Source organism: Panicum virgatum, chromosome 9K, assembly GCF_016808335.1.
Source record: "Panicum virgatum strain AP13 chromosome 9K, P.virgatum_v5, whole genome shotgun sequence".
In the NCBI taxonomy this organism is placed as follows: domain Eukaryota; kingdom Viridiplantae; phylum Streptophyta; class Magnoliopsida; order Poales; family Poaceae; genus Panicum; species Panicum virgatum.
The window spans coordinates 60,545,521-60,560,768 of NC_053144.1; the positions used below are offsets into that span (position 1 = coordinate 60,545,521).

The 15,248-nt window shown below is 47.6% G+C and overlaps 2 protein-coding genes across 6 annotated transcripts; one reads left to right on the forward strand and one right to left on the reverse strand.

Moving 5' to 3' along the window:
• The first annotated feature begins 1,955 nt into the window (after nt 1–1,955).
• LOC120652973 (beta-galactosidase 6-like) lies at nt 1,956–8,077 on the forward strand. Its single transcript, XM_039930951.1, has 17 exons — nt 1,956–2,777; nt 2,900–2,995; nt 3,323–3,435; nt 3,535–3,694; nt 3,813–3,956; nt 4,101–4,295; nt 4,447–4,534; nt 4,860–4,978; nt 5,174–5,335; nt 5,460–5,677; nt 5,772–5,878; nt 5,987–6,096; nt 6,218–6,325; nt 6,406–6,513; nt 6,672–6,883; nt 7,253–7,589; nt 7,675–8,077. Exons 1-17 carry the CDS (start codon nt 2,610–2,612, stop codon nt 7,780–7,782), a joined length of 2,553 nt encoding a protein of 850 aa, XP_039786885.1. The 5' UTR covers nt 1,956–2,609; the 3' UTR covers nt 7,783–8,077.
• Nucleotides 5,427–13,127, reverse strand: LOC120652972 (protein FAR1-RELATED SEQUENCE 6-like). 5 transcript variants are annotated; one of them, XM_039930947.1, is made up of 4 exons: nt 8,330–13,127; nt 7,241–8,187; nt 5,984–7,011; nt 5,427–5,881 (listed from the first exon to the last, which is right to left on the reverse strand). In XM_039930947.1, exon 1 carries the CDS (start codon nt 12,823–12,825, stop codon nt 9,877–9,879), a length of 2,949 nt encoding a protein of 982 aa, XP_039786881.1. In that variant the 5' UTR covers nt 12,826–13,127; the 3' UTR covers nt 5,427–5,881; nt 5,984–7,011; nt 7,241–8,187; nt 8,330–9,876. The 5 variants fall into 5 exon arrangements, with proteins under 5 accessions (XP_039786881.1, XP_039786880.1, XP_039786883.1 ...); XM_039930946.1 differs by having other exon boundaries at nt 5,984–6,049; nt 6,433–7,011; nt 7,241–13,127; XM_039930949.1 differs by having other exon boundaries at nt 5,427–5,909; nt 5,984–6,049; nt 6,433–7,011; nt 7,241–13,127.
• Between the last annotated feature and the right edge of the window lie 2,121 nt (nt 13,128–15,248).

The following is a 15,248-nucleotide window of genomic DNA, read 5'->3' on the forward strand; positions in this document are numbered from 1 at the left end:
CTGCTAGTAGTATGTCTGAAATTTTCTTAACGAACAGTCTTTGTACTACCCCTCCGTCCAAAAAACAATACAACCCTCGTTTTTCCACAAGCCAAATGATTTCAAGTTTGATCAAAATTTATATAAAAATTGCTAATATTTATGTCTCTAAATAAATACAATATAAAAATATATTATTTCTTTAAATAGTTCTCGGACTACTGTACTGCTAGCACGGACGGACAAGCAGGCACGTAGGTGCCAAGTCAATGCGATGGACGGGAGAAGATGGAGGAGCCACTGATCAGTACTAGACAATAGGAGGTGTGCTTTTGACTAATGAGATCGAGCTGCTTGCTACCTGTCTGCTTTCCTTCGGTTGGTCGGTTAGACACGGCCTCACAGAATCAAATCATTTCCATTGAAATAAAATGGACCTCGGTTTCTTAAAAAAAGGACCTCGGTACATTTATGAATTGTAGCAACACACAAACAATTCCATTCTGCGTGCGTGTTTATCAAAACAAAATCCATTCTGCGGAATTCTTGGTCTGAAGATCCATAATTTTTTGTTTAAATTCGCAATCACCTTTATGCGCATGTTACAGAATGAAGTTCATGTCAAGTTCGTGTGTTGATCGAGGAAATTTTTCTCTCTTTTTTTTGCAGACTCGGAAATTCAAGCACTTTGGGAGTAGCAGTTGCCTCACATGATTCCCATGAATAGAGTAGAGACAAAAGTGCCGGCGGAAAAAAGAATCAAATAACCACAAAGCTGGCCCAAGAAAACCTCTGCTAGCCAAAGCCACGTAGCTAGAGTTCTTTGATATGCGATGTGGATGCGTCTTTGGACGCCGGGAAATCTTTGTTCGAGCTATACACACTGTTTCTGTGTGAAAGGAAAGTCCCTGCTACGACACAGACGGCCAAATCCACATCCACATCGTATTGCAGGTCATGCTCTCGCAGTCTTCCGTGCGGACCTTCGCCTAAAATTTTCCGATCAGAAAAAAAAAACCCTCAAGAGACTTTGTTACACCGTTTTGTGCGTGGAAGAGAAGTCTCCGCTCCAAAAGCAAGCAGTAGTGCAAAAGTGCAGTTGGCCAGACGGACAATTCCGCATTGTATATGCTGTAGGGCAGGTAGGTAACTGCGTGAGCACGGAGAATGAAAGCACGAGGCCGTAGACCTTCGTCGCCTACAATCTTTTTCACCAGTGCCGTCTCGCTCCCTCCTGCCTGTCCTCTGGACGTGCCACGATACCACAGGCCGCTTTCACTCTCTCCCCTGACCTGACCTGAGGAGACGAGACGCCGCACACGAGTGCGCCGTGAGCGCGGCGGCAACCGGGACCCTGCCCTGCTTTCTTTCGTACGCCGCGGCAGCCATTCCATTTCCCACCGCCCGCCTCCCCTGACCTGACCCGACCTGCCACCGCCTTTCTCGCTCCGGCCCCCCGGCCAAGTTCAGACGATCGACCCCCAGCGATGAGCCCAGCCAGACAAGATGATGCGGCTCGAGCTCGTGCCACAGCGCGCTCGCACACACTAGCAGGATGCGCCGCATGATATGCGTCACCACTAGCACTAGCGGCTAGGCGCGACGGGACGCGACAACGCCGAGTGCTAGGCTGCTAGCACGGTAGAGCCCGGCGGCGGCAGTCGCAACCTGGAACAAGCGACAACGCCGGCCGGCCAGTCCAGTCCCCTCCTGTCGGTCACTGGGCAGCTCGCTCACGGCGGCACCCACCGGGGCGAGCCCGAGCAGTAGCCTTTTCGCTTTTCTTTTTCTTTATTCCTGTGCGCCGACGCCCGGCGACACATGCGGGCAGGGGAAGGGGAGCGGCCGGTGTCACTGCGGTGGTAAGCAACAAAGATGTGGCAGCGTTACTAGACCCCGCCCACGCCGTGCGTACCACCCAACCATCGCGCCCCTCCTCCATTTCCAGGCAGCTCCATTCCATTTTCTTCTCCCCGCCAGCAGCCGAGCGATCTCTTCCCCGTCGCCCTCATCTTGCTCTGTTTCATCGGCGGGAGCAGCCGCGTTAGTAGCAGCAACCAGACTCTTTCACCGCCTGCCCAGACGCCGGGGCGGGCAGGAACCGCCGGCCCAGGACAAGGAAAAGCAGCGCTCCCTAACCAACCGGCGCGGCACCGTTTCCCTTTTTAACCTTGCCGCGGCGGGCACCACCGCCGTCTCCACCGCCACATCCACCGGAACGCGCCGCGCGGGAAAGAACAAGGCCGGAAAGCGATCGGATCGGCCGCGGGGGGCACCGCGTGCGACCTGCCGCGCCCGCGCTCCGTCCCGTGGCAGCCGGGTCGCCTGCGACGACGAGGGGGCCCGTTTCCTTTTCGTTTCTTTTCCTCTCCCTAGCGTGCCGCCCCCACCACCATCGAGCGACTCCTCCACCTCTGGCCAGTGGCCACCTCCTCGCTCCTCCCCCGCGCTCACTCCACCTCCAGCCTCCAGCTGCCGCTACTCTACTAATACTGAATACCCGGTCGGTGCGGGCTCTGCCTTTAGCTAGTACACCGAACGCGCCAAGTCCCGGAGGAGGAGGAGGCGGTGATCTTTGTCTCTTTTCTCTTCCTTGTTTCCTCCTCCCGCGGCGGGCGGCGGCGGCGGCAATGGCGGCCACCGCGCTGCTCCTCCCCGCGGCGGCGGTGCTGCTGCTCTGCCTCGCGGGCGGCTCGCGGGCGACCAACGTGACGTACGACCACCGCGCGCTGGTCATCGACGGCGTGCGCCGCGTGCTCGTCTCGGGATCCATCCACTACCCGCGGAGCACCCCCGACGTGCGCATTCCGCCCTCGCTCTGCCTGTGTGTTCTTGGTAGGCGAGACCGCGCGAGCGGCGTTCGTTGATACTATTACTAACACCGGCATGTCGCCGGCGGTGGCTCTGGTGCTTGTTGCAGATGTGGCCGGGGCTGATCCAGAAGGCCAAGGACGGCGGCCTGGACGTCATCGAGACCTACGTCTTCTGGGACATCCACGAGCCCGTCCGGGGACAGGCACGTAGAAACACTACCGCACTGCTGTTTGTCAGTTATTCTCTAGTATCTTTATTATCCTTTTGTTTCTCACCTTTCCTAATCATCATCTCCTGCCTGCTCCTGGACGCCATCATGTGTCGAAGGGTGTTTGCTTCCTCTGCACCCTAATGCTTTATTCTGATCTTTTCTCTGCTCCTGGCTCCTGCGGTTCCTTTGCTTCTCGTGCCGTGCTTGTTACCATTACTTTTCCAAGAAGAATTGTGCTGGTTACCATTACTTTTCCGAGAAGAATTGTTACACCACTGAGTAAGTCTGACGGGGCAAAGCGGTGACCGACAATGGCAGTACGACTTCGAGGGCCGCAAGGACCTGGCCGCATTCGTCAAGGCCGTCGCCGACGCCGGCCTCTACGTGCACCTCCGCATCGGGCCCTACGTCTGCGCCGAGTGGAACTACGGGTCAGCAGCACTTATCAGCAGCTCGCTCTGAACTCTCTGAAGAAGAAGAAGATGACATGAACTGAAAACCCTGCTCGCTGTTTGTGTTCGAAATCACAGGGGCTTCCCGCTGTGGCTGCACTTCATCCCCGGCGTCAAGTTCCGCACCGACAACGAGCCCTTCAAGACGGAGATGCAGCGCTTCACCACCAAGGTGGTGGACACCATGAAGGGGGCGGGCCTCTACGCGTCCCAGGGCGGGCCCATCATCCTGTCACAGGTATTGCCGCCGTGCCCGTGCCCGTGCCCGTGCCCCCCCCCCCGGCCGCCGCGCGCGTCGCGGCGGACACCATGTGCTCGCGCTCGTGCTGACGACGACGCTTGTGCGGCGTGGGCAGATCGAGAACGAGTACGGCAACATCGACTCGGCGTACGGGGCGGCCGGGAAGGCGTACATGCGGTGGGCGGCCGGGATGGCCGTCTCGCTCGACACCGGCGTGCCCTGGGTCATGTGCCAGCAGACCGACGCGCCGGACCCCCTCGTACGTGACCCCCGATCACCCCCCATTCAGTGCCTCTCCGGCTCTGCCTCCGTTCTGTACGATTCCAACGGAACGGAATGAATGACCTGCCCGACCACACCGCGCGAGGTGTATGTGAATGACATTGTGGTGAGTTGCATGCAGATCAACACCTGCAACGGCTTCTACTGCGACGGGTTCACCCCCAACTCCGCGTCCAAGCCCAAGATGTGGACCGAGAACTGGAGCGGCTGGTTCCTCTCCTTCGGCGGCGCCGTCCCCTACCGCCCCGCCGAGGACCTCGCCTTCGCCGTCGCGCGCTTCTACCAGCGCGGCGGCACCTTCCAGAACTACTACATGGTATGGTAGCAACTCCTCTTTCTTCTGCTGCTGCCGTGCCAGCCCTCTGCTCCACGAGACCACGACCAAATGCAGTAGCAGTTGGGGCGCGCATTGACGCTGGCAGTCGCCCCTGCTGGAGCATTTCTGACTCTGGATCTTGTCCCCGCAGTATCATGGCGGGACCAACCTGGATCGCAGCTCAGGGGGGCCCTTCATCGCCACGAGCTACGACTACGATGCACCCATCGACGAGTACGGTAAGAAAATTTCGGCTTGCCTCGCCAGGTCTGCTTTTGTTTCGGGCTCGTGAACTTTTCTTTCTTTTTGACATGTATGTGATCCCACCAATATATTTTAGATTGCATGCACCTGTACTTGTATATGGCTTTTGAAGAAAAAAAATGCTTGTTGGAATCCTTGTGTAAGAATGCCTTAACTACTCCCAACGATGTTCAGGCGATGACAAGTTGGCATGTCACATTGCCATTGGCATGGATAAGGGTCAAGGAGACAGATATTTTTATTTCCCCAAAAATGAATTCGCTGATGATTTATCTGCCCACTTTTCAATATGTGATACAGGACTAGTCAGGCAGCCGAAGTGGGGCCACTTGAGGGATGTGCACAAGGCCATAAAGCTCTGCGAGCCAGCGCTCATAGCAACTGATCCATCATACATTTCTCTAGGTCAAAACGCTGAGGTAAGCCCTGCTTTGCAAAAGCATCCTCCTTTTTTTCGAGGAAAAACGTCTTTTCAATGACAAAAGGAGAAAGACAAACGTTCCGTATTTGCAGAAATGAAGCAAATCTTGCACTGATATATAACTATGTCGCCATTCTTAATGAAGCAAATCTTGCACTGATATATAACTATGTCGCCATTCTTCTATCTTCAGGCAACTGTATACAAGGCTGGTTCAGTTTGCGCCGCGTTCCTTGCTAACATTGATGGTCAATCCGACAAAACTGTCACATTCAATGGCAAGATGTATAAGCTCCCTGCGTGGTCCGTCAGCATCCTTCCTGACTGCAAGAATGTGGTGCTCAACACGGCTCAGGTATATACAGTTACACAAAACTTGCTTGCACTTGCTTTGGGAAAGAAAATCAACCGTTAACCGATTCAGAGATACACGTGGAAACGTTAACTGATTCAGAGATACGCATGGCTATAATTTCCAGATCAATTCTCAAGTGACAAGTTCAGAAATGAGGTACTTGGAGTCGAGCACTGTAGCATCAGATGGATCTTTCACCACGCCAGAATTTGCAGTATCTGGCTGGAGCTATGCCATAGAACCTGTCGGTATCACAAAGGATAATGCATTGACAAAAGTTGGACTGATGGAGCAGATAAACACCACAGCAGATGCCAGTGACTTCCTCTGGTACTCAACAAGGTACATTTGCATGCCATCTTGTAATTATGCATATAGTAGAGTGCACTGACACAAAGAATACTCACAATTTGTGATATTGATGTAACCTGTGCAGCATTACTGTTAAAGGTGATGAACCTTATCTAAATGGCAGCCAATCCAATCTGCTTGTAAGCTCACTTGGGCATGTTCTTCAGGTCTACGTCAATGGTAAAATAGCAGGTACTGCCAGAGATGATAGCACAAATTCCAGCTGATTTCCAAGATTATTGGTCTTTCATACATAAATCATATTTGTGTTCTGAAATATAAGTGTCTAAATCTTACCAGGAAGCGCTCAAGGTAGTGCTAGCAGCTCACTCATCTCCTGGCAGAAACCAATTACACTAGTACCTGGAAAGAACAAAATAGATCTTCTGAGTGCAACAGTTGGGCTGTCGGTAATTATCTTTCACTTTACAAAAAGACGCGAGATGAAATATTCTATTCCATTTTGCAATATTTGGTTTGGTGTAACAGTTTTATGAAATCCATTTATTTTTTACGTCTCTGTTCGTACAGAATTATGGTGCATTCTTTGACCTGGTAGGTGCCGGAATTACTGGGCCAGTAAAGCTGAGTGGACCAAACGGCGCACTCGATCTGTCTTCAGCACAATGGACATACCAGGTAGACTTAACTTTACTTCAAGCTCAATTAGACCAAAGTGTAGTACGATTCACATTTATTATCATAACTTGATACTTCAGATTGGACTCAGAGGAGAAGATTTGCACCTGTATGATCCTTCAGAGGCCTCACCAGAATGGGTCTCATCCAATGCTTATCCAATCAATCAACCACTGATTTGGTACAAGGTCAGTATGATCATCTGACCATGAAACCCATATATGACATTTAAATGGACCCAGAGTGGGCTCAAAGACAAGATATATACATTATATTCGTTTGGCTAATCCATTTCCTTGAGTTGTTTCCTTGGGTCAATGCACTAACTGCAGTTCTCCAAACACAGACAAAATTCACAGCCCCTGCAGGTGATGATCCTGTTGCCATTGACTTCACGGGATTGGGGAAAGGCGAAGCCTGGGTGAATGGCCAGAGCATTGGTCGATACTGGCCAACAAATATAGCTCCACAGAGCGGCTGTGTTAACTCATGCAACTATAGAGGATCCTACACTTCGAGCAAATGCCTCAAGAAGTGTGGGCAGCCATCACAGACTTTGTAAGACTTCCACAGTCCCCTACAAAATCCTCTAATATTTTTCAACGATCCTTTTTGTTCACAACATGAAGAACCAGTTCCAGTATCTCATCTATGTTGATTTTATACGTTCTCCTCTGAAGATCCTTCTGGGAAAAATTAACATATAGGTCTTAATAGCAATTCGCTTTTCTGAAGATTTAAACACAACTAGATCTTTCAGTACTGAAACTATGACACATATAGGCATGTGGCTTCAAAGTTGCAGTACTAATGCATATTGTGATTCTGAGCACTCTAGCCATGTGTTCTGATGATGCACAACAATATATAGCAGCTGCAAGAACTGAATGAGTATGGACTTATTGGATTTCTTACCTTGTTAAATAGGTACCACGTTCCCCGATTGTTTCTCCAACCAGGCAGCAATGACATAGTCCTTTTCGAGCAGTTCGGTGGTGACCCAAGCAAGATATCCTTTGTGACAAGGCAGACAGGAAGTGTATGCGCACAAGTGTCAGAAGCGCATCCAGCCCAAATTGATAGCTGGATTTCTTCTCAACAGAAGATGCAGAGATCTGGACCTGCACTTCGCCTGGAATGCCCGAAAGAAGGTCAGGTCATCAGCAGCATCAAGTTTGCAAGCTTCGGGACACCAAGCGGCACATGTGGGAGTTACAGCCATGGCGAATGCAGCAGCACTCAGGCTCTCTCAGTTGTTCAGGAGGTAACTACAAGCTAATCCATTATCGTCTCTTGATATGTCAACTGATTATTATGTTTTGCTGATATTGTTACTGGGATCTCTGTAGGCCTGTATTGGGGTGAGCAGCTGCAGTGTTCCAGTGTCATCAAATTACTTTGGAAATCCATGCACAGGGGTCACAAAAAGCCTTGCGGTTGAAGCTGCATGTTCATGACATGTCTGATAAATATTTGTTTGTAGGAAGCAAAATCAATTGGAGAAGGTGAAACCTTCTCTGTGTAGGCAAGCAGGCAAAAAGGAATAAATGTTCCCTTGCTGGTCAAAAGGAATAAATATTCCCTACATTGCTACATCCAAGCTATTAGATAGAACGCTTAGAAAGGGGGTTACTCTTGTTAAGATGATGAATTCATCCATGACAATGAAGGTGATCTTTTTGTAATCCTTGTTAAAAAAAGAACTTTTTATTTCAATCAAATTTAATTACACTTCGGGGGAAAAAGTTTGACCTACACTTCTCAGTAACTTGTCAGTTTTGACATACCAAAAGTACACACCTGGAATCCTGAAGACTAACTGACTAAGCAATTAGTACAGTCTGCTGGTAATTGGTTATGTGCTGCAGAAGCAGAAATGAAAATGGAAGGCATTATCAGACCTCAATGACATATACCTTACTATAACTACAAGGTTCCCACGATGTTTGTGGCATAGTGTTTCATGTCACCGTACTTTGCTTCAACCTCTTAAAAGTGACTTACCTCTAGTACAGATCTCACGATTGTTTGGAATGGAAAGATTGTTTCACAAATTGATGAAGCACATTTAGCGGGGCATGCAACATGCTGATCATCCTCCAAAACTCAATGATAAAAGAACATAAATTGACACTAGGTTCAGATTTGCAATGGAATTTCCGAAAATTCCGAAAGGAACCAACAATGGGTCAAGGACATCGTGATACATCAACTTGTATACATTCTCCAGTCTGCACTGATCTAGAGCAAACCATCAAGAATCAAGGGCAATAGTTTAAATCAAACATGAAAAGAGTTAATATTACCCAGAAACGGATCAAGAGTGGTATCTGGGCAAGTATTGCCTCACAGCTTGTTAAAAAGAAGCAATTAGCTACAAGCAATAATAGGACATGTAACCTGATGATCTTGAGCCTTCCTTTATCAGTAACAGAGAGCACTAGAATCCCACCCCGAACAATAACAGTAAGCAAGCTGCCTCTTTTGGTAATCATAGATGTAGCAAAAAGAAAAATACATGATCTCTCACAATTATATCAGAAAAAATATATTACCAAGAAAAAGAAAGAGAAGCCAGTTAACTTATGTAGCACGACAACATATTATTAATATTTTTTTTATTTCCCATGTACAAGTCAGGCTCGATAGATGGCCGATGCACATGACATGATGCACCTAAACCACAATGAACACGAGGCAAGATATGCATGCAGCCAAAGTATATCATCAATCAACAGCTGAACCCAGAAATGTCAGTATAATCTTGCAACCAAAGGCATCTCACTTACAAATTGCTAACTACTCCCTCCGTCCCAAAATTAATGTTGTTTTAGCATTCAAATTTTGTCCCACAAAGAGTGTTGTTTTAGCTTGTAATGAGATCCATCTAATTAAAGCAATACCAAATACCAAGAAAACATTGTATAGGAAAATGTATAGAGCCAATCAAATACTTAGGTCAATCTCAGTGGGAGTGTTATGGGAGTGTCATGGATATTAAATTTGCTAATATGTACCAATAGTATGAGGAGAGAGGAGTGTCATGAAATGTGAGAGGAGTGTCATCACCATGACACTCCACTGACACAATTCTCAAATTTCCAGTCTTGATAACTGTGTCGATGACACTCCCACTAAGACTGACCTTAGTAGATGTTACTTTTCTAGTTCCAATGCATATGCATTCATTGAGGGTCCAGAAAACCAAATAAATAACACGATTTTCAATCACAGTAACAAAGTCATTTCTTAGGATGAGTAGTGTCTGAAATTTTCTAAAACAACACTTATTTTGGGACTGAGGGAGTAGATGATAATATGGGTTATTCATTTTTTATCATATGCACAAGATAATATGCATCCAGCCTACTACAACTGCCAAAAGAGGGAACATGGTACAATAGAGCTAACAACAGTCAAGGTCGATCTGCAATACTAGAACCTAGCTGTTTAGTTGTCTGCCTGCTCTAAGAACGTACATGATTACATGTCAAAGTAAGGAAGGATGCATCCTTTTCCAACACAAAGCTTTACAGAGCTAGATAATCGAACTACCCCACATGCATACCACCTCCCATAAAATAAGTGTTGGTTTCCATATTTGGTCTCTTATTTGCATCCATCACCTGATCCCTCATATCAAGAAGTTGCTTTGGATGATAAACTGGTGGATGTGGATGCATTTGCATAAAATCTGTTGCGGCCATCGGCAAAGAGCCACTCTCCAGGTTTACATTCACTAAATCAAAAGTGTGCATCCCATTCTGAGAAGTTGATACCATATTCATATCCACTCTGGTATCACCCTGTATAAGGTGAGGGGATGCCATGTTCATATCAACCCTTCTGTCCCCATGCATCAGATGCGGAGAAGCCAGGTTCATATCAACTCTTCTGTCACTGTGTATAAAGTGGGGTGATGCCAGGTTCATATCAACTCTTCTGTCCCCCTGTATCAGGTGCGGTGACGCCATGTTCATGTCCACTCTTCTTTCCCTCTGCATCAAGTGAGGAGATGTCATGTTCATGTCAACTCTTCCCTCTCCATGAATAAGGTGAGTGGGTGGCATTTTCATCTCCATTCTTCTGTCCCTATGAATCAGGGCCGTGGCATTTGATGTCATGGTATCACCAGGAACTAGGGCTGGTGCGTTTGATGTCATATTCACATCAACCCTTCTGTCCCCCTGAATCAGGGATGAGGTGTGAGATGCCATGTTCACATCGACTCTTGTATCTGTGGACACCGGACCAGTCACAGTCATATTTACGTCAACGCGGTGGTCACCTTGCTGGGTGTGGTCAGGCCTAATCAATCTGTCCTTTGCTTCCTTCATGGCTGACAGCACAAACTCCTTCAGCTCAGGTTCTCTTGCTCCAATGTCAATGACATCTTCAAAATACTCATGGCCACGAAAATAGAGGTCATCATAAATACCCAGATTTCTATCTGATTCAGTACAATTTGTGTTTGCAGATGAAGTAAGTATTCTGAAATCCTTTCTCCAGCGGTTCAGGATGTACTTTGATGGTAGCATCAGCACATTCTCTTGCTTCAGAACAGCCAAAGCATGGCTGCAAAGAATGCCCCGTGAGGGAAAGGAGCGACAAATGCACCAAACATCCTTGTCAGAATTGTTGTAGACAACTGTGTAGTCTACCTTCTTTCCTTGTATTAACTCACTGACCATGTAAGTAATTGAGCTCCCACTTCTGTCTACCTCTTTACAAATAACATGCATCAATTGCTTAATCTCATCTTGGAATGCCTGAAACATGGTTACTGTATAGATCTCCACAAGTTGCTCCTCAAAGGGCAATCCTGAGAGCAAAGTGAGTCTAGAATAGTATGAGCGTAAATCATCATACGCCTCTCTTTCCAACTTCCCTTTCAGAGTAGTCTCATATTGCTCAAGGAAAACAGGAAGGGTAGTTTTAGTCACAACACCATCAAAGTATGGATCAGGTTTTTCAACCTTCCTGATAGCAGAAGTACCAGCCCAGAAAGAATGATTTACATACCCAGGTGCCCACTGTTTCCGACAATTGTACAATGCAGAAAACCACTCGTTGTCTTTAAGATTGTATTGGTCGACCATTGCTCCCCACTCTTTCTCAAAGTCGGTAAGAGTGACACTATCGTAAACAACCTCCTTGAACCTTGAGGAAATTGCCTCTTTCTCATGTGTGCGTCCCACATTTTCAAGTAGCTTCTTCAAGATATGCCAAAAGCAGAACCTGTGTCTTGCATTTGGAAACACCTCAGCCACGGCCTCTGCAATGACATCTGAGTAGCTGGTCGTGATCGCTTCTGGTGGCTTACCATTCATACAGCTCAACCACCTCTTCAAGAACCAAAGATAGTTCTCCTTGTTGTCACCGGACAGGAGACCACAGCCAAGAAGCACAAGATGGCCATGGTTGTTCACCCCAAGGAGCGTGGCCAACGGGAGGCTGGCACGCGAGTGCTGTAAATATATCACGTCAAGTGTAATGACATCACCAAAGTAGCGGTATTGCGCCTGGGCCCTAGAGTCAGTCCAAAAGAAATTCTTGACACGACTTTCTCGATCAAGATCCCAACTGTGGATAAAGTTTGGTTTCTTGTGTTGCATTGTTTCGATGAACTTCTTGAGTGCAGTGAGGTCATCCTCCCCAAAACGCTGCACAAAACTCTCGGTCCTACTAACCCTGTGGTGGCTGCCAACAGCAGCACCACCGCTAGCACCCTTCTTGGGGCGTGTCGGGAACTTCCTTGTCTCAGCAATCTCGCTCAGCGACTTCTCCACCATCTCATCCATCTCATTGGTGATCTTTGCCTTCTTTTTGGCAGACTCGGGCATCTCCCTGTACGCCTTTAAGAACCTCACCATATCTGGAGTACAAGGATGGTTATGCTCCAATTCGACGGACTCCACCTTCCACCTGTCATCCACTCGCTTGTCACGGATGATCAGCATCGCCTTGCATCCTGTCTTCTCGGCAGCGCCACGCCGAGATTTCTTCTCCTGGACAGCTGCCCCCCGCTTGCTGCGGAGCGGGTAGCGGGCGCCTGGGACATCAGAGGGGGCTGCGCCCGCCCGGGATTTGCCGCCATAAGTGCAGGTGAAGGTGGAGCGATAGCGGAGCCCCTCATAGTTGTGGCAGGTGCGGCGCACGGCATGGAACCCCGTGCGGTAGGCGTAGGCCTTGTAGAGCGCGAAGGCCTCGTCCACGGAGTCGAACACCGTGCCCACCCGCGGCACGAGGGCCTCCTCCAGCGTGCGCGGGACGAAGTCGTCGGCCCCGCCCCCGCCGCCGCCGTCTTCCTCGTCGTCGGAGGGGATGACCACCTCCTCATCCTCCACAACCACCTCCTCATCGTCGTCGTCCTCCGCGGGCTCGCCGTTGAGGTCGTCGGCGATCTCCTCCTTGACCCGCCGCGCCTCCTCCTCGTCCTCGGAATCGAGGCTAGGGTTTTGCGAGCGGGTGGCCCGCCGCCTCTTCGAACCCTCCCCCATGCTCTGCAACCTGCTATTTACACGCGCGCGCTCGCGCGCGCCACACCACCGCACCCCCGAAAAGTATTAACACTAGAGGTACAGTGGCGCGGATACCTCGCGGCGCGGAATGGCGAGGGTCCGGCGCGGGCGACGGTACGGGGGAGCTGGCGCGGGGCACGGGCAGGGCAGCGTGGCGGCGCGGCGGACGCCGATCTGGGCGGGGGCGGCCGGCGTGGGGACGTCGCCGGGGAAGAGAAGGGAAATTTGGGGGGGGGGCTCGGGCTGGGTTGCTTTTGCTTTGGGGGGCGGAGAGGAGAGGATGTGTATGTGGTGTTGGAGGAAGACGGGGAGTTCGTTGCTGGGTGAGCTTAGGATTTGCTCGGGTGGGAAGTGCTGCGGATGTGGCCGATGGGTGACGCCGCGGATCGGCGGGTGGATGAGTCTGACACGTCGGGCCCTTTGGCCTTTTGCTGGCCGAGCTCCGATGCTGTGTTCACGCAGGATTTTTCTCGGAGCTCACATGTGCTTTTTTTACGCGCGTCCTATTAAGTTCAAGTGAAATTTGGCTCGGCCGTCGGATAGATTTCTTTGGATTTATTTAGGTTATTATTATTACAAATCTTAATAATTCAAGATTCATAACTAATGCGAGAAAAATTTAGAAGGTTAGTAACTCAATTAAAGTTGTTAATAAAAGTTGATTACTCAAATAGAACTATTAATTAATGATGAGGATTAATAGCTCAATTAAATAAAAATTAAACCTAGATGCTTAAACAATTTAGGTTTTAGTCGTGTAATGAAAATCAAGATACATGTGATTATCTTACATTCAAATCGCAGGCAATAGATGTGCCTACCAAATAAGCATATGATAGATTCTTAAGAAGAGAAAATTCATGTACTGAAAATGATATTTGATATGTGATAATATATAAAATTGTGTTATTGCAAGCAAAAGTGCTAAATACAATTCAACCACATTCTCGCAAAGATACAAACATGAGCATTATTAACCTTAGCCCACACATTTTGCAACTCCTCGACGGTGAAAGAGGACTGTGGATTAAAGTTGAGTTCTTGCATCCGCACAAAGTTAAACCTTGCTTGTAGAACAAAAGGTTTTACATGTGAAAGGACGGAATCAAGAGATCTATATGTAGAAACTTTTCATTTTCTTTTATTTTCACATAAATATAATTTTATGCACCTAACATAAAAAATGTTTCACTATGTATAACCGAGCTCCAAATTCAAGTTGTTCCTACTCCCAAAAGTAAAAACTGCATGATGTGAACATATTTTTATAATTAATCCACTAGGTTCGATTGATTATAATAGATAAAAAATTTATACGATCTTGGTTCTAGTATAGTAAGGTAAGGCAAATAAAGAACTGTGGAAAGGGACAGGAGACCATGTATCCAAAACAAATTATGTTTCAAATTCTAAAGTTCCACGAGGAATGCTTGCAGTGCCATTTTAACTTTTTATGAGCATATTAATACTATATTTTCCACTGGACCGACATTAATCAATCTCTACTTGAAGGATCAGACAAGACAAATCGCAATAGAAATTGCAAAGAATGCAAGTCATTTACAATTATGACCTAAAATAAATTAAGCCTTGCAAGTGGCTGGCTCAGCAAAATAGAATTCATTTTCATCCTTTTGATGTCCAATCACTCTTCTAAGATGTTCCTTATGATACAAAAGTGCGGGCCAGCCTTTGTTAGGAATTAAGATGGTCGATGCTTATCCTAGGCAAACATAAACTGCTCTTTAGATGCTAATTATGTCAAATACACATAGGTTAGTCGTGCAACGTACTGCTAGCATCCACAGTTCCAGGTTCAGTCGTATGTTCTATCAATCAGCTAGGAAAACAACACCATTACAGTGCGTCACTAGTGGCGGAGGAAGGCCTCGGACCAGTAAGGCCATAGCTCCAGGCGTTGGGTCGATTCCTCCACACCGTAGCAGCTTTAGTACTGTAGTACTCCCACTGTTTTAAATTATAGGTCGTTTGATTTTTTTTACTTCAAATTCGATCACTCGTCTAATTCAAAAATTTGTACAAAATATTACTTCTTTTGTTGTGAGTTCCTTTATCTTCAAGAATGATTTAAATTTGGCAATATTTATACAAACTTTTTAAATAAGACTAAATAAGACGAGTGGTCAAACTTAGAATCAAAAAGTCAAACAAACTAGAATTTAGAACAGAGATAGTATATGCGTCCACTAGTAAATCTTCTCCACTAAGTGGCCCTAGGCATGCATCTGGTCTAGCTCCGCGCCCCATGTATCAGTGGCTTTGATCGAGATTGTCCAACCATGAATTATCAACATTGTATAAAAACTTTATTCCAACAGAAAGTGATGTATTTAGTCATAATTTGAAGCCCACTATGTAAAGCAGAACAGGGGCACCTCTGA

Coding starts and splice junctions, on each gene's coding strand:
- LOC120652973 (XM_039930951.1), top strand. CDS start 2,610: ATGGCGGCCACCGCGCTGCTCCTCCCCGCGGCGGCGGTGCTGCTGCTC. Junction 2,996..3,322: donor ACGAGCCCGTCCGGGGACAG/GCACGTAGAAAC, acceptor CGACAATGGCAG/TACGACTTCGAGGGCCGCAA. Junction 5,678..5,771: donor TTCCTCTGGTACTCAACAAG/GTACATTTGCAT, acceptor TAACCTGTGCAG/CATTACTGTTAAAGGTGATG.
- LOC120652972 (XM_039930947.1), bottom strand. CDS start 12,825: ATGGGGGAGGGTTCGAAGAGGCGGCGGGCCACCCGCTCGCAAAACCCT.